At 45.5% G+C, this 25,535-nt stretch overlaps 2 protein-coding genes across 8 annotated transcripts in view; both read right to left on the reverse strand.

Annotated features, from left to right (window-relative positions):
* The window catches only part of PER3 (period circadian regulator 3), a 53,368-nt gene extending 43,754 nt beyond the window's left edge, over positions 1–9,614 (reverse strand). For 3 of the 7 annotated variants that reach the window (XM_055305567.1, XM_055305569.1, XM_055305568.1), the window contains exons 1-5: positions 8,901–9,566; positions 8,322–8,467; positions 7,363–7,478; positions 5,955–6,156; positions 1,267–1,315 (exon numbers count right to left, since the gene is read on the reverse strand). In XM_055305567.1, coding sequence (XP_055161542.1) covers positions 1,267–1,315; positions 5,955–6,156; positions 7,363–7,478; positions 8,322–8,467; positions 8,901–9,064 — 677 coding nt within the window. In that variant the 5' untranslated portion in view covers positions 9,065–9,566. The other 4 variants (XM_055305566.1, XM_055305572.1, XM_055305571.1 and 1 more) reach the window with 4 other exon arrangements.
* Positions 9,615–14,740: 5,126 nt separating this feature from the next.
* Positions 14,741–24,533, reverse strand: VAMP3 (vesicle associated membrane protein 3). The gene is made up of 5 exons (XM_055307036.1): positions 24,431–24,533; positions 21,994–22,075; positions 18,380–18,538; positions 17,558–17,609; positions 14,741–16,531 (listed from the first exon to the last, which is right to left on the reverse strand). Coding segments are annotated over exons 1-5 (315 nt in total). The 5' UTR covers positions 24,433–24,533; the 3' UTR covers positions 14,741–16,511.
* Between the last annotated feature and the right edge of the window lie 1,002 nt (positions 24,534–25,535).

A 25,535-nucleotide genomic window follows, 5' to 3' on the forward strand; every position in this document is an offset into this window, starting at 1 on the left:
TCCCTCAGATAGAGGTATGGCTCGCTCCCTCACCTCCTTCAGGCTCAGGCTGCAATCAGGCTTCTTATCAGAGAACATTCCTTAACCACCCTGAATATACTAGTAATCTCTCCCTTGCCCAGAATTCCCTAACTCTCCTTCAGTGTTCCACACAGAACTTTCTGTCAGCTGACATATACATAGGTACCTGTTTATTATCAGCAGTTCCCCCACACACACACAGAATGTAAGGCCCATGAGGCAAGAACTTTACACCTGTAATCCTGCCTGGCTCAGAGAAGACACATAAATATATTTACTAGCAAAACAAACACAAACAGCGCTTAGTAGGTGGCAAGCACTGTTCTAAGATCTTTGTAACAACTCCTCTGTGAAGGACTGAATGAACACGAACATAGCCCTCCCTCCTGCCCTGGACCCCTCTCCCCAGAGTTCCCTCCTTGAGCACTGGAATGCTGTTAGCTCAAGAACCCCTAACCCCACGGAGTGCTGACTGATTCATTACAAGGAGTTTTGTCTTTAGTTTTCCACATCTGGAGCAGTTAGTAACTTCAGTACTCATGCTGGCAATCGTGATGTCACTGAACCACATTTTCTTATTGCAAAAGTAACGTAAACGCATCACAATAAATTCAGGAGAGAAAAAAATCACTAATAAATCCTACCAGAAATCAACTATTATTACAATTTTGGTCTGTTTTCTCCCAGTTCACTACATCTTAACCTTTTAAATCCTTCTCTGAAACACATCTATCTAAATTTCTTTGCAGTTATTAAAAATTTTTTAAAGTTAGGGGCGCCTGGCTGGCTCAGTTGGAGCATGTGACTCTTGATCTCTGGGTCACCAGTTCACATTTGGCACAGAGCTTGCTTTAAAAAAAAAAAGTAAAAAAATAAAGCAAAATTTCAAAAATTAAATGTGACCAAAGGGCAAAAAGCAAACAAACTTCCCTAAACAGTGGGCATTTGAAAGTGTACTTCACATCATCCAGAGGTTATTTTAGAGAGAGAAAGAGAGAGAGAGAGAGAGAGAACAAAAGACTGAGAGAGTGCAAGCACTGCCAGGCTAAGAATGATCTTTCTCCTGACTGCGTTATTATCTGGTCATTTTGTGAGTGAAATCTGCATTTCTTCCCCTCAATCCAAATACAAATTGCTTGTGGCAAGAACCCAGCACTAGATGAATACAAAAGAATCTATAAAGGGCCAAATAAAATCAGAGTATAGCCCACCCATTCCTGGTCCCCCATAAGCCCCCAAACTTACCGGATCCTGCAGAAAAAGGATTTCACCGGAGCGAATTCATACTGAGATGCTGCGGGAAACAGAGACAAGTGTTAATCACCCACTCCCAGAGCCACAGGGCAGAGCAGCCTCTCCTCAGCAAGACAAACTCCAACTCTCCCCATGGAAGCAAGAAATGAAATTATTTTTTCAAAGAAAGAGATACTCTTGATCTCCAAACAGGGCTCCTGCTCTCACTTTGAGATCTAGTCACAACCAGTGCTTTCCAGGGGGCTTTCGTACTGTAGCAGTGACCCTCAGGGAGATAATGTGGATGTGTGGGAACAGGACCTCATCGTCCTGTTCAGACTGCCTGTGTTCCTCCTTCCAATGTCAAGGCAATAATCTGGGGACACATTTACTTTGGTCGTAATATGCAATTTCACCATGACGGTCTGGATGGGCCTCAAAAACTGATTTGGACAACTTACAGCGTTTAGGTATATGATACATATATGTCTTTCACTTTTTTCTTTCCTTGGACAAAGTCCCCAAAGTTGGGGTCCAGGGTTAAACAATATGATCTTAGGATTCTCCCTATATAGCGCCACACTGATCTACAGAAGATCATACCATTTGCACAGGGTCTCTAAGGACATTTTCTCACAACCCTCAGGCCAATAGTTCCATCAGTTTTAATGATTTCTGCATTAATTTTACGGGTTTGTGAGGTGGTAATTCAGACTCTTTCAATTTGCCTTCATCAAGGGGCTGAACCTTCTCCCAAGTGTTTGTTGACTACCTCTCCTCTGCTAGAGCTCCTTGAATCGATATTTTGGGCATTTGCTCACTGGGGTGAAAAATCCTCAGTTACAGGAACCAAGGAAATGCTTAAAAACAAGGAGATGTTTTTAAAACATGCACTGATGGAGCATAAACAATGAGAGCTCTGAAGAACCAAGATGCTCCATGTGATCCTGCTCTTTGCATTTCTGGGGAGAGGATCACAGGAGGGGTCAGAGAATGGGCTTTTGAGTGATCAGGGAAACTGTTCGTGATTAAAAAAGAAAAGAAGTCAAACCACAAAATACTCCAGTTTCAAAGACAACGACCTCACTATCAGAATTCAGAAAACTAGGAAAGTCACAGAAAGTCCTGAAATTCTGAACCTGGAAGACCATTCATAGAGCTTGTGTGTGAGAAAGCAGGGAGGGCGCTGCTGACAAAGGAGGCTCTCCAAACTCCCCTGCACTGCTCAGCAGCCCTCACAGGGACGCCACCTCAGGAAAGGCTCAGGTGAGTTTGCAGAGGAGTTATGGCAAGACAAGGACATTTTGAAAATATTCATTTTTTGAGATGGTTTTTAGGAACAGGAACCAGTCTGTGGTGTGGCTTTCAAAAGCCTACCTTAAGAGTGCCTGGGTGGCTCAGTGGTTGAATGTCTGCCTTTAGGTCAGGCTGTGATCCCGGGGTCCTGGGTTCGAGTCCTGCATTGGGCTCCCTACAGGGGCCCTCTTCTCCTTCTGCCTGTGTCTCTGCCTCTCTCTCTGTGTCTCTCATGAATAAGTAAAATCTCCCAAAATAAAATAAAATAAAAGCCTGCCTTAGTTTGACCACACGTCTCCCATCTGAAGGCAACAATCTCCCAGGGATAGCTGTGGTCACCAGGGGCCATGGCTTGGGGTGAGGGTCCTGGACGCTGCCCACCAGGGTGAAACCTGCCATCACCTCACGACTGGCAGTGTGACCTGGGGTGAGTTCCCTTAGCCCTGGGCCTCTGTGATGGCAGGGCCCGAGCTTGGAGGGCCATACTTGACCATAGGCTCCAGCCACTGCCCTGCGCCTATGCGTGAGCAGTCCTGAGGTGGGATGCAGGGATGTTCTGGGGCCTGACCATGACTTGGATTTCCCTTTGACTGGCCGGCCAAGCCTCCTCCTCCTGCCCCATCCCCCTTGTTCCCGCTCCTTCCACGGGTGTCAGACATGCCTAGTGGGCCGAGGGCACCGCTCCCCTCCTCCCCCCAACCAGTCTCTCAAATGGCTAACCCTATCTTGGCATTGGCTATGCAACAGACCTACTGACACAGTCACCTCATCCATCAACCAGGGATGACAACAGTATCCATGCCTCATAAAGGTTTTTGTGAAGATTAGTCAACCCATTGAAACCTGGAAAAAAGTCCCTGCCACATGGTAACCATTCAATAGATGGGAGCAATGAAGATGACCCCTAATGTTGCATAATGTGCCAAATACCTCAAGTGTTTTCCCCGCCATCAGCCTGCTTGCTTCTCACAGCAGCCCTGTGTTAGCAGGCTGGAAGGAGAACTATTACTATTTCACAACGAGAAGCTAAGTGGCCTCCATCATTCATGAAGGGACAAAGCTCAATTTAAAACTCGGATCTTCGTTATACAGTTTTATTCATATGGTGAACATAAAAAACAGTGATAGGGATTATAGAGGAAGGAGAAAAAATGAGTGGGAAATATCAGACAGGGTAATAGAACATCAGAGACTCCTAACTGGGAAACGAACAAGGGGTAGTGGAAGGGGAGGTGGGCGGGGGGATGGGGTGACTGGGTGATGGGCACTGAAGGGAGCACTTGACGGGATGAGCACTGGCTGTTACACTAGATGTTGGCAAATTGAACTCCAATAAAAAAATATACATCAGTCAATCAATCAATCTCGGATCTTCAGATTCCTTGCTTAAAATTCTTCACACAGGAAATACTGCAACCCTACCGGAAGATAGACTTGGGAAAACTATGTGTAGAGTACACCAGGCACCTGAATTCAACTGCATTCTCTGGGGGTCATGTAGGACACAGTACCAGATTGTGGGATCTCAAACAGTAAATGCTAGCCCTTATCATTTCCACACCTCAGCTGTAGCAGGTGAATCCTTGTTTTCGGAAGTGCATTCTAAAGAAACAGCAGTCAGATCTTTCTGTGAGGTCCGTACAACAAACCAAAGTTGAAACGTGCTCTGAATGCCAGGCCAAAGGCTGACACCCTGCTGAGCTTATAGCTTCCTATGTTCCCCTAATGTTCTATGAGCTCAAAGGAAGGGGCAGGAGGAGGCAACATGGGCCCAGCCCAGAAATGGCGCAAGAAAGAGCTAGAATTGCTGAGATGTGCGAGGCGAAGCCCAGAGTGAGCAGTCACGAGAGGCACCTCCTCTTTAAGGAAGATGTCAATATTGAGGTCCAAAAGACAGCAATTTCAGGGTGTATTATATGTTTACATGGAGAGGAAACAGCATGGCAATAACTAATTTGCAAAGATAACACAGCTAAAAAGAGCAGAGACCATGGAGGCATCGCTGGAGGGATGGTGGCTGGAAGGGCAAGAGGGTAGGCAGACAACCTCGTGGTATGTCTGCCCCGCTCACAGCTCTATCTCAGCACCAGGAACAGCTTCGGGCCCACAGTGCTTGCTGAATAAACATTTATGGAATGGATGAACGATCAATCAATAAAAGGAGAGAAACAAAGATGGACACTTAAAGGCTGAAAATATGTGTTAAAGAAAGAGGAAGCGAAATAAAATCAATGCTTTTGAGTGAGCGGAACAGGAAAGAGCTAGAAGCAAGCAAGGAAAACAGGTGTGTGTTCTGAAGTGTACACAACCTGTGCATAAGAGATGGGGCAAAGGTCTGCCACTGAAAAAAGCTGCATCTGAGACTGTGCCCACTGGACCACGTCCTGCCTTAGAAAGTCAGAATGGGCAGAGGGCCCTAGACTTGCAAGATGAGAAGGTTCTAGAGGTGTGTTTCACATCCATGCCAATGTACCTACCACTATTGAACTGTACACTTAAAAATGGTTAGGATGGTAAATTTTGCTAATGGGATTTTTTTACCATAATAAATCAAATTTAAATTTTAAAAAAATTAGAAAAAAGGGCTTGGAATTAGAAGAAAAAGGTTCAACCACACTCAATTCTTTTTTTTTTTTTTACACTCAATTCTTTAAGATACACTTCACAAAGAATATGAAATAAGAAATATAGAATGACTTTAAAAGAAATAATGAATAATTTTTAAAAATTATACAGGACTGAATGTCACAAAGGAAACTAGGACTAGGCATTCCTCAGTTCAGGAAATTAAGCATTTCAGAAAAAAAACAAAGTAACAAGATTCATGAACTTTTAGGGAGAAGAGAAACTAGAAGGGGAAATAACCATGAGAAGTTTATCTCCAAATAAAAGCAAAGAAATAATGAAGTCAATGTAAGAGAGAAAACATTTAATTTTATTAACTTAGAGAAAACAGAGTCTTTATAACAATTAACTTGCTATATGGTGTGCAGCTTGCCAAATCATATTTTTAAAAAACCATATTTATGATAACAGAACTTCTAAAATTAACTTGACTACATGAAAGCATATTAATTGGAACTTTGTTATTAGAAGCACTTAAAATGCTATTTCTATCACAATCTTTTTATTTATTTACTTATCTTTATTTTTTTAAGCTTTATTTATTTTTAGCAATCTCTATACTCAACGTGGGTCTCAAACTCAGGACCCCAAGGTCGAGAGTTGCACGTTCCACCGACTGAGCCAGCCAGGTACCCCACATTCTGACTTTTAAATAAGGAAATAAGAAAAACCATATAGCTTACAGGTTCAAAATTATGTGTTAATTCTGGTACTATTTCTGAAATAATGAAGCTGATCTTTAAGAAGCAAGGTAAACATCTGAGCCTCGGTCCCATTACCTCTTTGGGTCCAATTGTTCCAGAGGGGAAGCTGAGTGTGGGCAGTGTGTGCGCAGAACACTCTCACATCTTGAGGAGCAAGCAGTTCCATAAAGTGAGAGGACTCCAAGAAATCTTTCTTACAATTCAGGATCAAAGTAGCCTGTTCAGAAACGTGCACTAACCTTCCAGACAGAAATGAAAAAACTGCCACAAAGGTATCCTATGAAAAACATTTAAAATAATGAAAAGATTGAGATACTTACAAACAATATTCCCTGAAACGGAATTTCTTCTAGACTCCTAATGTGATCAACACACACAAACACATATCCTGCAAAGGCAGCATAATTCTCCAACATTTCCCTTAATAATCATCATAAAACCTGTGTTTTATCTTCTGAAGGACTGATTTCTATACCAAACAATATACCAGCTCTTCCTGCATCAACTAAATGTGCGTATGACGTACCCACTTTTGATTCCTTCTCTTTTGCAAACTGGGGAATGTCTTGTCTTCACCAATGCCTGATTCTAAGCTTCAAGATCATACTCAAAATTCTCTTCCTTCATGACACTGTCTTTGACCAACCTCACTCATAAGAATCATTTCTCATGTCTGTCCGATCAGACATCAATAACATTTACAGTTGGCCATGGCTTGTGGCTGCTAGCATTGGCATGTCTTCCTCTCTAGCTTTATTCTGAAGATCTTAAAAAGGGAAAATATCTTCTTAAACTTTTCCTTCTTATATTCCGCCATATTCAGTAGAGTCCCATAAACACACAAGTCAGTAAAACAAGCAGCTACTGTGATACCAGGGACAGCTCCTGTTCCAATATTACAAGATCTTGAAGTTACAATCTTGTTGAGGTCTAAACATAAAACTAAGGGATCTCCATCACATCAGTAAGGCATGAGGCTGAATTATTTTGTCCACATGAAGAGATTCAAAAAATGATACGCTAAACGTCTCTTCCAAAATTTTACAGAAAAATGACAGCATCTCAACTCACCTGTTCTATAAAATCCAGTTGTTACAACTTGAAGTAGTAGGTATTGGAACTAAGAATGATATAAATACAAATTAACAATTCGGAGATTAGAATAAAAATGGGGGCAATTACTCTGCATTGTATGTTTTCCTCTTAATTCAAGAGAACTCAAGAATGCTCATAAGGCAGGGGCGGCACGGAAGGGAAGCCCAGTAGACCACCTCTCACGTGCTGCCTCTTGGGTTGAGATCTGTGCTCTGGCAAGGGCAGGAGAAACTATCTATACAATGCCTCTTGGGCAGTGTGCTTCTATTCTTTGCCTCGCACTGTGGTTACTAAGACTCTGAGGTTATTAGGCTTAAAAATCTACGTCTTGATAAGGTTGTTAAAAAATATCACCCAGGTTGAGACTGCAAAATTTGTGAATTCTTACTGTGTTTTTGGAAGTGTACCCTGAAGCAAGAGTGGCCAGCTCCTCAAGACTGTACACGGTCGCATCTGTTTGAAGTGTTCCACTCTGACTGAGAATCTGGAAAAACTCACTGCTTGCTAAGAAACACAGGAAAATAAACAGATAGTCCAGTGACAGCAATATCTTTAGGAAATCATTTTTACCATCATCAAAGTTGGGTTATTTTTTAGGATGAGGACACCTTGGCGTGTGTGCCTCAAAACCAGATCATCTTCTTTCACCTATAACACGAATAGCTGTACAAATATAAGCTTTTGAATTTTAGCATTTCCTGATGTTCTGCATTGCCAGGAGCAGGATCCACATAAGGTACTGAAACCCAAAATTCCAAACACATACAGGTGACGTGTTTATGGCAGAAACATTACTTTTGTGTCCAAGAACTGTGTGTCATACATGAAGTCAGAGAGATTTGTTTTAAAGAAAATGTATACTTTATTAAATCCCTGGAAAAGAAAACTCAGAGATAAAAAGGAAAAGAAGTTTGCAACTGTTCATTTTTAATTTGGCAAATTCCTGATATATCATGAATGCACTCTAATTGTATGTGGATAACGGCAAGGTGAGCTGTATTTAACCAAATGTATTTTCCCCCAATATCCTTAGAAGATAACGATCGTGTAAAAGTGACTCTTTAAAATGTGCTAAACCCTACTCTCCTGCAACAAATCATCAAAATCTGGCACGGTCACTAAGTAGCAGTTCCTAAACTATTATACAAATAAGGTCCTCCTGATGTTCCTAATTTGCAAAACTAAGACATAGTTTCTGTGTAGATTTGCTCATCTCACATCAAGCACCATAAAAAGCTCAAAACATTTCAGGGACTAGAAGCACACTGACAACTCTTCCAGCTTGGCCAATGTTTATGAGCAAAATGATGTACTTGCATGACTGCAATTTCTCCCCAGCTCATTTACCTTGTACACTGTGTACACAGTGAAGGGCATAGTTGAGAGCATCTAGGGTACTTGGCTTACTGTGTCTGCCTGATGGAAAGTATTTTTTCATTTCTTGCACAACCATTACAAGTTCTTCAGAAACTCTGTTTTGATCTTGCTGTTCACTGTAAGATAAAAAGAAAAAAAAAAGCTTGTCAATTCACACTTTCAATTTTAGGAGCAACCAACATCTACTGTTTGAACAGCGTATGATGTGCCAAGCAACTTTCTAGATGCTTCCCATGGATCAACTCATTTAGTTCACAGGTTTATTTTCCCCTTTGGACAGGTGGTGGGATCTCAGCCAAAGAAACTGGTCAACATCAAACATTTTTCCATCCATTCTCATTCCCACTTCAGCCCCCCGCTCAGCTAAATCCTTCACCATTCTTTCTGTGCTTTTTTTGATAATCCTTCAGTTTCCCAGAGCGTTACGTCCCAAGTTGTCTGAGCATCCCCCTGAACTTTCTCCTAGGCTTATCAACGAAGGGATAGAACGATTTAAGCCCTCCTTTCCCTGTACTGATCATCCAAGAACAAACAGATCAGGGGGGTCACCTGTTGGTGCTCTCCACCTGTGGGCTCTGCAGTTGGGATTTCTCGCTCCACACCTCCTCCTGTCCTTTCCCCAGGGCCTCAGAGCAACAGGCCTGTGGTTCCGGAGGCTCGGACCCCCTGGAGTCCAGAGATTTGGACACTCCCAGGTCTTCGCGGGGGTCCATCTTTTTTGCACGGCTGCTCTCGGTCTGTTGCCCGCTTCTTTTACACTTTGCAATCAGCGACAGAAATGTCTCATTTTGGTCCGTGCCATTGCCTTAGGGAAGGTGATCTGTCATCAGGAGCCAGCAGACACATCCCTGGTCACCTGGAGGAAGCGTCCTCTGCAGGATCTCCATGCAGTCTTGGGTGGCTCCGCTCGCAGGGGCAGCCTGGGGCGGGGGAGGAGGCCGAGGGACAGATGTCCAGTCACACGGCTCCTGTGGGGCTGGAGCCGGGCTGTGACAGCGCCCCCGCCCCGACCCCGCCGGCCGCACGGCCAGACCCTCCCATTCAGCAGCCTGCCCCCCGGGGCTCCGCATGGGTGGCCGCGCCCAAACACTGGACCCGGGCACGGGGAACTTCCAGCGCCAAGTTCCGGGGCCCCGGGGTCCCGCCCGGCGCCACCCGGCCGCCGGCCCCAGTACGGAGGGCGGGCTCGGAGAGACCGCTCCCGGCCCCGGTAGAGCACTCACCCGCCACCGCCACCGAGACACCGCCGCAGCGCGCCCCGCCCCGCCCCGCCCCGCCCGGCCCGCCCGGCCCGGCCCGGCCCGACCCGCTGGGAGCAGTCCCGAGACCCGCCGCGTGCTGGGGGGGAGCCGGCGCCGCGCCCCCCGCGCGCCACGTGACGCGGCCCCGCCCTCAGCCACGCGATTGGCTGCCGCGGCCGGCTCTGCGCGCCCCTATTGGCCAGGGGGCGGGGCCCGCGCCGGGGCGGGGAGGAGGGGGCGCCCGGGTTACATAAGCGGAGGCGGGTGGGCGGGGAGATGGCCCCCGAGCACGTTACATAACGCCGGGGGTCCGGCGGAGGGCGGCGTTCGGCCAATCCCGGCAGGCTGGCGCGTAGCGGAGGGCTGGGCGGCCCGGAGGGGCCTGGAGCTGGGGCCGGGCCAGCCGAGTGCTCCGCCCCCTCACGGCGCCGGGAAGGGGAGGGGCGGAAGCCGGCTGCGGGGCGGGGATAGGACGCTCGAGCCGCCAATCACGAGGGGGCGGGACCCGGGCGGGGTTGGCCCGCCTCCACGTGAGGGGCTGGGGGAGCCGCGCGGCCGGGAGCGCAGGTGGCGGAGCCCGCCAGCTCGAGGATGGGGGGCGCACCTGGGGCGCGGGTCGGGCGGCTCCCGGGTAGAGGGAAGAAGCACGTCCGAGCTCCCTGTCTGCGCCTTCTCGTTCCCTTGTTTGCGTCTTGCTCATCCTTCCTGCTCGGGCGCCCGCTGGTGCTTGAGGCTCCGAGATGCTTGAGGCTCCGAGGGTCCGGGCAGTAAGCAGCCCCACGGAGATCAAAGCCGAGTCCGGAAACGGAATACTGACGACGGACTCTATACACATTTTCCTGGGCTTTCCTGAAGTTACAGGTTGATTTGGCAACTGGGGGAAGACAAGTGTATGTAAAAGACACGGTTTCAGAGAAGGAAGGTGTAGCGAAGTCCTTTTAAAAACAGCAGTCTGAAGGTTTTTTTTTTTTTTAAATTTTTTAATTTTATTTATTTATGATAGTCACACAGAGAGAGAGAGAGACAGAGACACAGGCAGAGGGAGAAGCAGGCTCCATGCACCGGGAGCCCGATGTGGGATTCGATCCCGGGTCTCCAGGATCGTGCCCTGGGCCAAAGGCAGGCGCCAAACCGCTGCGCCACCCAGGGATCCTGAAGGTTTTTCAGATTGTATGTGGGCTCATCCGAAGTGCAGAACTCCGCCCCTTTCCAGTGCCTGGAACATGAAAAATCTTCAGTGTTTATCGGATGAATGAAAGGAATTGTATAGAAAGGAAAGGGAGGGGGGAGGGACGTGCGGCAATTGTTCAAATCGTGTATTGGATGAACCACTGATACCAGAGCTGCCTCTCAAGCTTTGTTTTGTCAAACTGCGTTCATTCAACAGATAGTCACTGAGTGGATGATCTAGGCCGAGGGGATTGTGGTCCCTGAGAAGGAGTGGTGGCAAAAGTCCCTGCCATTCAAGGAGTCAACCTTTTATGAAGACGTAAAACACAAAGGAGTGCACAGAGGTCAGAAGTGGAAAGTGCTGCGTGGAACGTGAAACAGTATTTATTAAGTGTGGCTGGACAGGGATGGAGGGTGAAGCAGGTGGCAGATACATCAACCTGGTGATGGCAGAAGCCTCTCTGAGAAGACGAATTGAAACCTGAGTGTGTGGAGGGAGGAGAAGGGGGCAGGACACCTGCAGTGCCGCTGATAGAGCAGGTGTGTTGTTAAGGAAGAGAAAGACGGTCTACTTTGCCTGGAGAGTTCCCAGAGCGAGGAGGAATGGTGTGAGGGGAGGTCAGGAAGTTAGGAAGTGCTGGATTATAATTAGGGAATGCAATTTTGATTTTTTTTTCTAATGGTAGTGGAAAGAGGATTTAAAGTAAACAGTGATCTGTATCAGCCAGACTTCTACACAGGAAGCTGTTAGTTACACGAAGAGGGCTGAGGATCCTTTGGACTAGGCTGGTGCCGGGAAGGATGGTGTGAGGAGGCTGGAGGTGGGATGCTTCTGGAGCGCAGACCCTTGCTGATGAGTTGAATGTATGTTGTGAAATGAGAGTTATCAGGCATGACTCCTGGATCTTTGGTTTAAGCGGTGCTGAGTGTCATGGGTCATCGAGTCATCAACCTAGATGGACAAGTCTGGGGATGGTAAGTTTTGATGAGGGGAGAATGGAGACTTGTTTCCCACACACTGTTTGAGACATGCATTACATGTGCCAGTGGGGTTGTCCAGTGGGTGGTGATTGGCTCTCCCAGTCTGGGATGTAGGGGAGAGGCCAGGGATGGAGATAGACCTGACATTTGGGGGAGGCCAGAGTCTCTATGGCATTGATAGACATGGGTGAGATGGTGTCAACATGGGAATGCAGACAGAGGGATCCCTGGGTGGCTCAGCAGTTTAGCACCCACCTTTGGCCCAGGGCGTGATCCTGAAGACCTGGGATCGAGTCCCACATCAGGCTCTCTGCATGGAGCCTGCTTCTCCCTCTGCCTGTGTCTCTGCCTCTCTCTCTCTCTCTGTCTCTCATGAATAAATAAATAAAATCTTTAAAAAAATAAAAAAAGAGAATACAGACAGAAAAGGGCCAAAGGCCAAGACTGAGACATGGGGTGGGGGTGGGGGGCAGGGAGATTCAGAGGAAGAGCAGAGATCCAAGCAAAGAATAAGGAGCCATAGATGGGGTTGAAAGAAAAGCAGAATGTTGGATCATGGAATCTAGATAAACTATTACAAGGAGAGAGCTATTGACTGTATCAAATGCTGGTGATACTCAGAGTAAGACAGAGAATTTTCTGTTATGCTTCACCAAGATGATGACCTCGGTTAAAGATGTCTCAGTACTGTTGGTGGGAAGGAAAAGCACAATGTGAGGCCGTGGAGAGGGATTTTGCTGTGTGGAGCTGGAGACAAGTGCTTGCGCAAGGGAAGGAGGTGGGACCACGATTAGGGTCTGATGGGATGACCCAACAGGGAGGGAGAGGGGACAAGCAGGAAGAATTTCTGCAGACAACGGGGGAATTGCTGGAGGGAAGGGTAAGGGTTCCGTTAGGCTCCAGATCCAGAGCTTTGTCTAAGGCAGGCACTTGTGTTAACGGGATTGTCTAAGGTCTTGAGGGTATACAGACAAGTAGAATTTGAAATGCACTTAGCTTGCTGTTTAAAGGATGAGAAAACATTATTTTCTAATAATTATGCAATAACTGGTTTATGTGGTAAATTGTAGTTTTACAGATTGAATTTTCTGCTAGTGTGAAAAGCAACTCAGTTGTAAATAAGGATGTTATTTTTTTAAGATTTTATTTTTAAGTAATCTATATACACAACATAGGTCTCAAACTCACAACCCTGAGATCAAGAGTTGCATGCTCCACTGACTGAGCCAGCCAGGTGCCCCCAAGGATGCTATTTTTAAATGTACTAAGCAGCCTAGTCAATCTTAAACAAATAATCCTCACTCAAAACCAGTTTTTAAAAAATTACCATACTTTCAAAAACATCTTATTAGTGATGCAAATATAGAATTGCCATGTAAGATGCACAATTCATTAGAAAGTACTTATGAACCAAGGCGAATTTGCCCCATTCTTTCACTGAAATTGTCAGCAGGAAGGCAAATGTTCACAAACCCTGCATTTCTCTTTCCTGTGACATGTGTTCCTGGCCACCTCTGAGGTTAGGCATGGTCATGTGACTTGCCATGGCCAGTAAAATGTGAGCAGACTCTCGCAGCTGGCAGCTTCAAGAGCCAGAGCACAATTCCTGATGTTCCCTTCCTGCCACAGTGATAACCTGAAACAAATGTTTACAGTAAGTCTCTCCCTGAGGGAGTGCGATTAGAAACTTCCTGTTGCATTGGACATGTAGCATGAGTGAGGAACAAACTTGGAGCTTTTCAGATTTGGAGTACGTTTACTATTATAGCACTCCTCCAAAACATTCTGAGTGATATATATGGTGAATAAAAATACCAGCAAGTCCAGTGGACCATTCTCTGGAACATACACTATTAACTGTAGGAAGAGGAGTGTGTCTTAATTCTCTTTGGCCCACGCTGAGTTTGAGAGGCTTATGTCCATTAGGCCAGGAATCAGCAGTACATTAATGAATAGAGATGTGGGAATAGGTAAGAATGACCAGGAAAAGTGAGTAGAATGGAAAGAGAAATTGGCTGAGGACTCAGCTGGCTAAGGAATCCTGACATTTATGGGAGAGGCAGAAAAGAGCCCATTTATTGTAGATTTTCCTTCAAAATCTTGAAAATGGCACCAAAATTTTATAGGAAAAGTCCTCAAACGAGGACTGAATGGCACAATTCTACTGTAAATATTTTGCCTGGACATAATAGCATTCCAGATAAGAAGAGCGGTGACCATCTATCCAAGTCCAAGGCAACGGGAAGAAGTCAACCTTTCTCCCAGTAGGACTTATATAGGAAACGGACATTTTTTTTGTAACCATAAGCAAAGGCCATTTCCACCCATATTACATTGATCCCTAGGGGTGGCAGATTAAGAGTGGAAGTATATTCAAGGGGAAGGAAACGCAGAATCAAAAAGAGAGCCATGTATTTGGAGAAGTCTCTCACCCATCCACGTTATCTTCCCCAGGTGCCACGTAGGCAGCTGTCTATGATATATAGGGCCAGCTCTGCACGTTACTCTTTAAAGAACATATATTCAAGAAACTCAAAAGCCTGAACATTTTGGTTGTTGTGAGAAAGATAGCTCCCCACTCATCTGCTATACTTTCCACGAGGGGAAGGTCTGCTTCTGTTCACTAGGGTACGGAGAAATGTAGGAGACTAAGAAATGAGTACTTGGGGAGGGAACTGGTGAGAAGGAAGAGAAAGTGGGGTTTGGGGTTTATAAGTGAGAGGTCAGGGCAGCAGGAAGGAATGCCATTTTTTAAATTTTTATTTACTTATTCATGAGAGACACAGAAAGAGAGAGAGAGGCAGAGACACAGGTAGAGGGAGAAGTAGGCTCCATGCAGGGAGCCCAATATGGGACCCAATCCTGGGACTCCAGGATCACGCTTTGGGCCAAAGGCAGGCGCTAAACCACTGAGCCACCCAGGGATCCCCAGGAATGCCATTTTTAAGACTTGGACCATGTGCAGCTATCCTCCTATAATCAAGACAGCTACCAGAATTATGTTTATAAACAGTTTATTCAGTTCATTATAGTGGGCAAGTTCCCAGCTAAACGCACAGATACAAGCAAGGTACCCCTGGGTTAATGCAGGAGCCAGCGGGTCACATGGGGCTAGGCACGAGGCAAGGAGGGAGCACCAAGTTTTCAGTCAGACCTGGCCAGAGCTCCTGAGTGGAGGGTGGGCTCATGGCCTGCCCCACATTGACTGCTGCTTCCTTCTCACAGCTGGGCATCCTGCAGGGCATGTCTTCAACATTGCAGTGTTTCAGTGATGCCAGGGGAACAGATACTAAACAAAGCCCGTGTCCCGGTACCCCCCAACTGTTGTTGCTTTCTAAGTCACATGCTAACATGTGAATAAGAATTTTAGAATCCTCCAGTAACAATGGGCCAGAGTGGTAACACCTCTGTATTCCTCCCTCAGCATCTCCTTGCCTGTCTGCATGCCTACCTGAATTCCCATCCTTAAGCCACCCACCCGGATGATGAAAGTCTCACACAAGTCTCTCAGATGACAAAGCTATTTCCAAAGCAGCATCTTATGCAATCTATGACATCGAAGAGTTTCTGATTAGCTATCCTCTGTGAAAAGAGTCATCCAGCCCTGACCGATGCCCAATTGAAAGCATAATTTAGAAAACATTTAGAAAGTGGAATATGGATAAAAATAGGCTATTGTCACTGGAAACTGGGCCAGTTAATGACGGGTTCAGGATGGTCTCACTCGAAGGCTGCAGAAGCTGTTGCTCACATTAATTCTCATAGACCTCCTGGAGTCCACAGTTGACAGGCTGTGAACCATAGTGTAGTACTTGGGCTCTAGGTAGGAGATGCTCAGAGTCTAGCCTAAACCTTCTCTAACCCCTGGGAGAGATGCTGAGTCACAGGCAAGCTGCACCACCTACAGTATTCCACAGGCAAGGAAGGCCTAGGTAGGATATAGAAGTTCACAATCTTATCATTTTAATTGTGAAGGGCACTTTTAATTCCATTTGTCACATTTCTGAATTTCTCTGTTGGGATCAGACTTAAGGACACTGTACTGGCATTCAACTTTTTGGCAAAATAGGAACTTTGGTCATAGCCATAGTTCTATAAAAATGTTTTAAAGAGGCTATTATTTCTGATTAAAATAATATTTTTTAGCAAGTGATACAAAACAGTAACAAGAAAGTAAACATCTTCATATCTCACGTAAGAGCAAAAACTCTTTATCTGCATCTTATTTTAAATACAGCGCAGGAGTCAGTAGTGCTTATAAACAGTAGAGAATTCTCTTCTATGGAATCAGAAAAATAGCAAAATAAGGCACAATCTGTTATTGTTACAGATTTGCGTTAGGCAGTAGTGTTCTTTCTGGAAGGCACAAACTGGAAATCTGATTACCTAAGTTTAAGAATGTGGTTCTGAAGATGTCCTATGACAGGGATAGCTAACTTGGAACAAATTCCCTTAACTGGAATTAATGGCAATTAATGAGACAACATCACTTCTAGGTTAACAACACTCAGGAACTTAAGAGATCCTCATCACCAGCCACACAGCAGTCTCGGAAGGCACTGGGCTGGGTATGGGCTGGGCAGCTGCACTTCAAGTTTGGAGTGCTTACAAAAACAAAGGCACGTTTCCTAGAAATTGAACTTTACAGTAACAAACAGAAAATAATCAGTTTAGATAGAACAGTAGGCGAGCTCGAGAATATAGCAGGTTCTAAGTCAAATGTCTTGAAGAGATTTCTTGAACAGCAGGCTGGGGCCACACTGGTTGTTCACGGGGAAACATTCCACACTGAGAAGCAGGGGAGACACAAAAACAACAGTTTAGTCTCTCTCCCAGAATTAACATTGAATGTCGTAGTCTAAATGTGAAATTCCATTTGGCCAACTTCCTACTGGTGGCTTCTCTCTACATTCTGTAGAGTGCCTGAGGATACTGTTGAGAGAAGGGACGGGAAGAACTGTTTTTGCAAATGCTTCCCATGTCCCAGGCTATAGATGTCAACGTCCTGTTGCAGTATCGTATATGGTAGCAGTAGGAATAATACCAGTAATAATACTTCTGTGCATGTAACCTGTGTGCGTTATGTATTTATTTACTTATCCAGCTATTATTAATACTATATGCTGGCTGCCATCCTATGCACTTTTCATACACTGGCCAGTGGTGTCCTCATAGCAAACATATGGGGAAGGTACTATTATCATCCCCACTTTACAAGTGAAGAAACTGAGGACCAGGGATGTTAACTTGCTTGCCCAAGCACATGCCTGGATGGTAGTGGCTCTATGGTGGGTAACAGGTGGTCATGCTGTTAATCAACAGACTATACTGTTTCATGTAAAAGGAAGTATCAGATGAAAATGTACCCAGAATGAAAACAGAGAGAGGTCAGTGGAAATGAATACATTTTCCCTAACTTCAAAGGATCAATGTTTGTATTTAAAAAACCCTCGGATTTTAACGAAATAACTCTATTTAAAACATTTACTGAAAAAGGAGATCCCTGGGTGGCTCAGCAGTTTCGCGCCTGCCTTTGGCCCAGGGCGCGATCCTGGAGTCCCGGGATTGAGTCCTGCGTCGGGCTCCCGGCATGGAGCCTGCTTCTCCCTCTGCCTGTGTCTCTGTCTCACTCTCTCTCTATGTCTATCATAAATAAATAAAAAAATACATCTTAAAAAAAATTTACTGAAAAAAATAAAAATCTGTGTAGTAAACTAATAGTTCTGCAGGAACTTTTATTCTGAGTTTTTGTACGTGCCATTAGCTGTGAGCACACAGACGACTTGAACAATGAGTTTAGGCAGGAGAACTCACCGATGATGATGATGATGATGATGACCACGACGACAATCCCTATCACCCACATCTGTGACGAAACATAGACCATTTCACAATTCCAAACACAGACATTAGCGTGCTCACTGAAGGGTATAATATTCTAGTCACTGACAGAGAAATTAAGGTACACTACAGTTGGAAATAATTCTTAAGTTTTAAAGCCTAAATTGACTGTTCTCAACTAAGCCATGAAGCTATTTATCTGCTTTTGGTGGTCCCTAGAAAGGCATTTGTTTGTGTAAGTTCTTCACATAGGAAGGGCTACAAAAGCTTGTCCTGTGTATCAGAAAGTATCACTTCTTTACCAGGAAGAGGGAAGATACATTTGGACTGTGGTGTATGTAAGAAATCTGTTTTGGGCTCAGCTGCTTGCCGGGCTGAGCCCCGCACTTCTGTGGAGCACGCAGCTTTCAAGCACCCCCATCTTGAGACGCTGGAGCCATTCGCTGAACCACATGCCAACTGACCACCAAGCCCAGCCCTCTCCTGCCAGTATGCGTTCAGGGCTTTGAGAGGGTAGAGGGCTTTGAGAGGGTAGAGGGCTTATGTCTGTGACTGATTTTGGACATTGCTGTTCTATATACTTCTTGAGGTCAGGCACGGATGAAGCATTCCTAGCTAAGGAGATACGAAAAGGTATGCAGTCAGTGCTTTTGACTCCGAGTCAATCCAAATATTCATGTGCAGCACGTCAAACTCACTTCCAAGATTCAGGGAAGTCCAACACTTGGAGCCTTGGTTGACCCTCTGAGAATACAGAGGGTGACGTGATGTAAAAACCAGTTAAAAGAAAATTACCTTGCAATTCTTCCACCAATATTTTCTCTTCAACTTGGCAGCACTTGTTTCAAATTGGGATGCTCCTGCCTGTAGCGCGTCTGCACGATCATCTAACTCTGAGAGCTTCTGATCTCTTTCCAACACCTTATCCACATTGACTCTCATGATGTCCACCACCTGAATGAACACGATCACATCAAGTTACTCATAAAGGAAGGGAAGAACAAACAAAACCTTTAGTGAAGTAGATGGGCATATTTTCTTTCAGGCCAACACTTTTATTACTTTGAGCCAAACTTTCATTTAGAAAGGATGGGGCAGGGAGTGGCTCACTCTTTCATGATAAAAACAGTCAGCAAATCAGAAAGAGAAGGACTTCTCTAACATGATAAAGGGCATTTATGGAAAAACCCACAGCTAACATCCATGCTCAACAGTGAAGGATGGAGCATTTCTCCCTAAGATCAAGAACAAGCCAAGATGCCCACTTTTACTAGTGCTGTTCAAAACTGTTCTGGAAATTCTGGCCAGAGCAGTTAGGCAAGAAAAATATAAAAGACATCCAAAGTGGGAAGAAATAAGTAAAATGACCTCAATTTTCAGATGATTCCATATATGGAAAATCCCCAAGAATCCACAAACTACTAGAGTCAATAAACACATTCAGTAAAGGTTTAGGGCACAAGACCAACACCCAGAAGTCAGAACAATTCCACACATGAGAAATGAAAAGGAAATTAAAAAAGAATAATTCCATATACAATAGCATCCAAAAGAATACCTCAGGGATAAATTGAACCAAGAAGGCACACTAAAAACTACAAGACACTGCTTGTAGAAATAAATTAATTGAAGAAATTTAATTGAAGAGATTAAAACCTAGCTAAATGGGAAGACATTCCATGGTCACAGATTGTTGTTAAGATTGCAAAGTGCCTCAAACCAATGTACAGATATACAGATTCAACACAATCTCTATTAAAACTCCACTGTCCTCCCCCCTCTAACATCCCCTCTTAGAAACAGAAGAGCCAATCCTTAAATTTTTATGGAATTGCAAGAGGCCTGAATAGCCAAATAATACTGAAAAAGAAAATGTTGGAGGACTCAGACTTTTCAATTTCAAAACCTTACAACAAAGCTATAGTAACCATAGTAGTGTGATTCTAGCATAAGGACAGACATACTGACCAATGGAATAGAATCCAGAATCCAGAAATCAACCCAAACATCTATGGCCAATTGATTTTCGACAAGGCTGTTAAGATCATTCTGAGAGGAGAAGGATGGTCCCTTCAACAAATGGTGCTAGGACAACAGGACAGCTGTATATAAAAGAATGAAGCTGAACCCTTATACAACACCCTATATAAAAAAATTAACTCAACATGGATCAATGACCTAATAAGTAAAAGAGCTAAAAACTATAAAATTCTTAGCAGAAAACATAAGAGCAAATCCTTCTAACTTCAGATTTGGCCATGGATTTGACACCAAATCAAGAACAATAAAAGAAAAAATAGGGGCACCTGGGTGGCTCAGTTGAGCTTTCAGCTCAGGTCATGATCTCAGGGTCCTGGGATTGAGCTCCCCTGCTCAGCGGGGGACTATGCTTGTCCCCCTCTCTCTACCCCTCACCCCTGTTCCTGCTCCTGCTCTCTTTCTCTAGCTCTCTCTCTCAAATAAATAAAATCTTAAAAAAAATAAATTGAGCTTGATAAAAATTAAAATTTTTTGGGCATCTAAAGACATTATCAAGGATATGAAAAGACAATCCACAGAATGGAAGAAAATATTTGCAAACCATTTATCTAAAAAAGGTTTAATATCCAGAATATATAAAGAACTCTTACATCCCAATAACAAAGTGAGAGACTACCCAATGAAAAGCCAGGCAATAGACTTGAACAGACATTTTTACAAAGAATGTATACAAACAATCAACGAACATATGCATAGATATTGACACCACCAGTCATTAAGGAAATATAAACCAAAACCACAATGAAATACTTCATATTTACTAATGAGGATAGCTAAAGTCGGATGAAACAGAAACTAACAAGTGTTGATGAGGATGTGGAGACCTAAGAGCCCCTGGACTCTGCTGGAGGGAATGAAGACTGGAGCAGCCACTGTGGAAAAGTCTGATAGTTCCTCAAAAAGTTAAAACACAGAATTACCATATAATCCAGTACTCATATATATATATATACACATATATATATACATATATATATCCCAAGAGAAATAAAAACATACATCCACACAGAAATTTGTCTATGAACGTTTATAGCAGCATTACTCATCATAGCTGAAATGTGGAAAACTAAAAAACCCCGCAACACATGAATGGAAAAACAAATTATGTACACACACACCATGGAACACCATTCAGCCATAAAAAGGAAGGAGGTAGTGACAGGTGCTACCACACCGATGAACACTGGAAACATGCCGAGTGAAAGAAGCCAGACACAAAAGGCCACATACTGTATGATCGCCTGTATATGATACATTCAGAACAGGCAAATCCATAGAAACAGAAAGCTGATTACAGGTTACCAGGAATGGGAGAAAAGGGGAATGGGAAGTGACGACTATATGTGTACAGGGTGTTCTTCGTGGGTGATGCAAAAGCAGTGAAACTAGACAGAGGTAATGATTGCACAACATTATAAATACACCGAATATCACTGAACTGTACAAGTTAAAATGGCTAATTGTATGCTATGTAAATTTTACCTTAATTGAAACAAAACAAAACCTCTCCTTAAAATTCCTTTGGTTAGGAAAAAGGACCCAATTTGATTTTGTAAGTAAACAAAAGTTTCATCCCCGATGGAATCTGAATGGGTTTCTTACCGTGGAAACGTAAAAATTTTCAGAATTCAGTTCATAAACAAATCCATAAGACCAAAACATTACCAAATGATTTAATAATGCAGTCTAACCTAAACGTAACTCTGTTTTTTAAAGCAGCTAAATCCAGAAAGATCAACATGTCTTTGTTGGACATTGGTAGCTCTTCGGGCTATAGAAACACTAATCTGAATTTCTCACAGTCTTCCATTGTGGGTCTGCATATACAGAGCTGAACAAAAGATGCTGTGAGGGTTCTCTAGTTCAAGAATTCCACAAGTATAGATTTGTTGGGCTAGACCAGTTTGCCAGCATGTGCCTTATGTACATGAATGGGCGACAGCTGGAACTGAGTTCTAGAGGCTTGCTCAAGCCTGGTAACCCGTACATCAGGCTACACTGTAAGAAGCATTTTGATGAAAAATCTGGTCGGAGGGACTAGTCTTGGCTTGAACAAACTTTAGACCTAATCCTTAAAACTCTATTACCCTATTTTATAAACTAGTTCTTTTTTTCTTTCCAATTTTTTTTAATTGTGGCAAAATATATTTTATAAAGTGATCCTTGGAAGAATGTTCTCGGGAGGAGTGTTTGTGGTTTAGATACATGATTTGGGTACTGACTTCTCAGAAGCTTAGCTCATTTGTTATGAAACAGCCAAAATTTCCTTTTCAGTCATGTTTTTAAGATACTTTTTCTAAAAAGATTTATTTCCATGGTGTTCCCATGTTGGTTTAAAATTCACTGTTTTCAACATTTTAGAGCAATACCTCATCTACTTGATTTTGTGTCTGCTGAAGTCTTCGGTTGCTGCCAGAGGCAGCACTTGACCCTGGGGTTGCACCTGCAGACCTGAAACGGGTAAAGGCACAAGCATGAGTAAACTAGGATTCCAGATACATTTTTTATAAGTATGAAGACATTATCCCAAGACTTCACTGTTTAAAGGTTCAGAACTTAAGCAGAAAAAGAAACCCTTCCTACAGTAAGGAACAAAGGTTCTAATGACATTTCTTCTAATTCCTCTATAATTTCCAGGATTCATCGTATGTTAAAAGTGAGCAGGGTCTCAAGTGAAGGTTTAATATCACTTTCTATCACTGAGGCACCTGATTTTAAGATCAGGGATCCTAAGATAGAGAAACTCTACCTTCCAGTTTTTTATTTAAATGCACACATCTACTTAAATGCACTCAGTACTCTCCTGAACTCTCATTGTGGCGAGAACTGTTTTCATGGTTATGAACAATTACAGAATGCCACTTTTCCAGTTTGGAGAAATATATTCATTTATATAAACAGGGTCAGGAACATCAAGAGGCAAGGAGGAGGGGGTGGTGTGAGTGGGAAAGGTGAGATGAAGCAGTGCTTCCTCTCTTAAAAGGTACTTCTCTTTTCAAGTCCTCAACTGAAGGCCTATTTCTCTCCAGCCAGATCTTTCTTGACCACTGTGGCTTTGAAGTCCTTATCGCTTCCGTTACTTGGTTTGTCATGCTTTCATTTTTCACACACACATACACACACAGCTGACCCTTGAACAAGGTGGGGTGTTTGGGGTGCCGACGCCGACCCCTCCCCATGGTTGAAAATCTGCAAATAACTTTTGACTCCTCCCAAAATTTAACTACTAATAGCCTACTGCTGACCAAAGGCCTTACCAATAGCATAAACAGTCGATTAACAAGTATTTTGTATATTATATGTATTATACACTGTGTTCTTACAGTAAAGTAAGCTAGAGGAGAAAATGTTTAGAAAATTGGAAGACACAGGCAGCCCGGGTGGCTCAGCAGTTTAGCGCCGCCTTCAGCCCAGGGCTGATCCTGGAGACCCGGGAACGAGTCCCATGTCGGGCTCCCTGCATGGAGCCTGCTTCTCCCTCTGCCTGTGTCTCTCATGAATAAATAAATAAAATCTTAAAAAAAAAGAAAAATCGTAAGACAGAGAAAATACGTTTACATTACTGTATTGGATTTACTGGAGAAAAAACCCACCTGTAAGTGGACCTGCACAGTTCAAACCCATATTGTTCAAGAGTCATCTGTAATGTCTTGCCTTCCCTGATAGATCACAGACTCCTGTGTCTTACAGGTCTCTTCCCTGTACCCAAGACAGCACCTAGCCTGGGCCTTGATTACAACAGCTACTGATGCACCCACTGATTCAAGTTATTTTATACCTACCACATGTCAAAGACCAGGGATGCAGCAGATCCCATGCCTACCCTTACACTTTATTTTTATTCTCTGATAGGTAATAGCGAAGAACCGTGCAATGGCACATTTTTTCATTTAGCATTTTTCTCATTTAGTCCTTCCAACTCTTTGAGGGGGTGTGTGTGTACTACTATTAACCCCATTTTCTGGAAGCAAAAGTGGGATTTAGAAAGTCAACAGTGCTGGTTGCAGTGGACCTGTCTTAGACCAGGTCTCATATAATTCCACCGATCTAGACCTTAATTAACCATTGTGATTTACTGGCACGGCAGCCGCGGCAGGTACACTCCGGAGAGGCGACCCTAGTCCCCGGGGGGAACCCGGGGAAAGTACCCATGCCTTCCTCCTCTGTAGACGAGCAAGAACAGTGTGGAGGGGGCTAGAGGGTCCTCGTGACTCTTGACAGTTTCCTCTGAATGTTACTGCGGGAAAACTTGGGGTTTCAAGGGCCACTTCGAGGCGGCCTCTGCTTAAAGAGGGAAGATCCACGGCTCTGCTCCGGAGTCCACTCTGAGCACTGGAGCCCGTACGCACAGGGCCGAGGTTCTTTCCCTCGCAACTTCCGGAGCCCAGCCCAGCCCAGCCCAGCCCCAGGCGGCGGACAGGCGCTCCCAGGTCTAGGGCAGTGGCCACCGCTCCTCTCGGGGACCCTGGGCCGGGGTAAGTTAGGGAAAGGGGAGAAGGGGTGGGGTCGGCGTCGGGGTGGGGCGTCTCCTAGCTCCGGGAAGCCCTGGGGCTCCCCGCCGCCGCCGCTTCCGCGACAGCCCCACGGCCGCAGGGCTGCGGGCTGCGGGGTGCGCGGCGGGGCTGGGTCGGCCCGCCTGCAGCCCGCACACCCCCGGGGCCGCCGCCCACCCCTGGGCCTCGGGAGCCGCTGCGCAGGCCCGCGTCCGAGCGGCTGCCGGCGGGAGCCGAGCCGGGGAAGGGTCTCAGCCGCGGGCCGCCGCCCCCTGGGGTCCGAGGCCGCCCCACGTCTCGCCGCGTCACTCACATTTTGGCGGCGGCGGGCGACGGTCAGCCGAACGGCGCAGCGGGACCGGAGGCCGGGAGCTGGGCGGGGCGGCGGCGCGGGGCCGATGACGTCGCCGGGCGCGGCCGCGGAGGGGCGCGCCGGAAGGGGGCGTGGCCCAGCGGGGGCGTGGCCCAGCGGGGGCGTGGCCCCCGGGGGCGGGGCTGTGCCTCTGGCTCGGTGGTGCCGGGCGCGCTCTGCCCGCAGCGGCTTTTGCGACTCTGAGGGACGCGGCGCGTTAGGCCTGTGCAGGGAGAGTGCAGGGAATAGAGGGCGGGGGCTGGTAGTTTGTCCTGGGCCCGGAGGCCATTCCCTTGGCCGTGACAGTCCTGGGGACAGACTACTGCTTGCTGCCGGCCGTCCCGCCCGAACCGAGTGGTCCTGGGGACGCCGCGCTCCCCCCTCCCCCGGGAAACTTGTCGAGATAGGAAGGCCCTTTGGGGTATTTATCGCGGGCGTCATGGGGTTAGACACCCTCGCCTCGTGTGCTCGGTTGTCGTGCACACTGTATGAGGATCTGGGGACGGGAGCCTGCACGGGAGGAGCTGTGTTTACGCTTTTTTTTTTTTTTTTTAAGATTTTATTTATTCATGAGAGACACAGGCAGAGGGAGAAGCAGGCTCCATGCTGGGAGCCCGACGTGGGACTCGATCCCGGGACTCCAGGATCACGCCCTGGGCCCCCCGGGGCTTCCCTACTCTCCACCTTTCTGTATTCCCGGGCCCTGCAGAGCAGGTCCTCAGCTTCTGGTCGGGGCCGTAGGCGGGGGCCCAAACCCGAATGCAGCGAGGTTCTTTGCAACGTACTGAAAGTTGTTCCTGGAAGTATTCCTAACGTAGAGGACGCCTACCTTAAACACCCAGAACACTGCCAGGTCAACCGGCAGATGAGACGAGAAATGAAAAAAAAAAAAAAAAAGACAAACAAACAAAAAACAAAAACTTAAATACTGAACTGTCTTTTCCGACTGTCAATGTAATAATTTGAAAAGGGGAATGTCGGTGTGTATTAGAGTAAATAAGAGTGTCACCGAGGAGGTGGGATTTGAGTTGGGTAAGTAGATAAGAAGAGAACTTTCCAGGCAAGG

This window comes from Nyctereutes procyonoides, unplaced genomic scaffold, assembly GCF_905146905.1.
Source record: "Nyctereutes procyonoides isolate TBG_1078 unplaced genomic scaffold, NYPRO_anot_genome, whole genome shotgun sequence".
NCBI lineage: Eukaryota > Metazoa > Chordata > Mammalia > Carnivora > Canidae > Nyctereutes > Nyctereutes procyonoides.

What these genes read in the sequence shown, in the direction of transcription:
- VAMP3 (XM_055307036.1), bottom strand. An exon ending in ATTGGTGGAAGAATTGCAAG is followed by an intron (nt 17,610 to 18,379) that starts GTAATTTTCTTT and finishes GTTTCGTCACAG; the next exon opens with ATGTGGGTGATAGGGATTGT. An exon ending in CATCATCATCATCATCATCG is followed by an intron (nt 16,532 to 17,557) that starts GTGAGTTCTCCT and finishes CCTGCTTCTCAG; the next exon opens with TGTGGAATGTTTCCCCGTGA.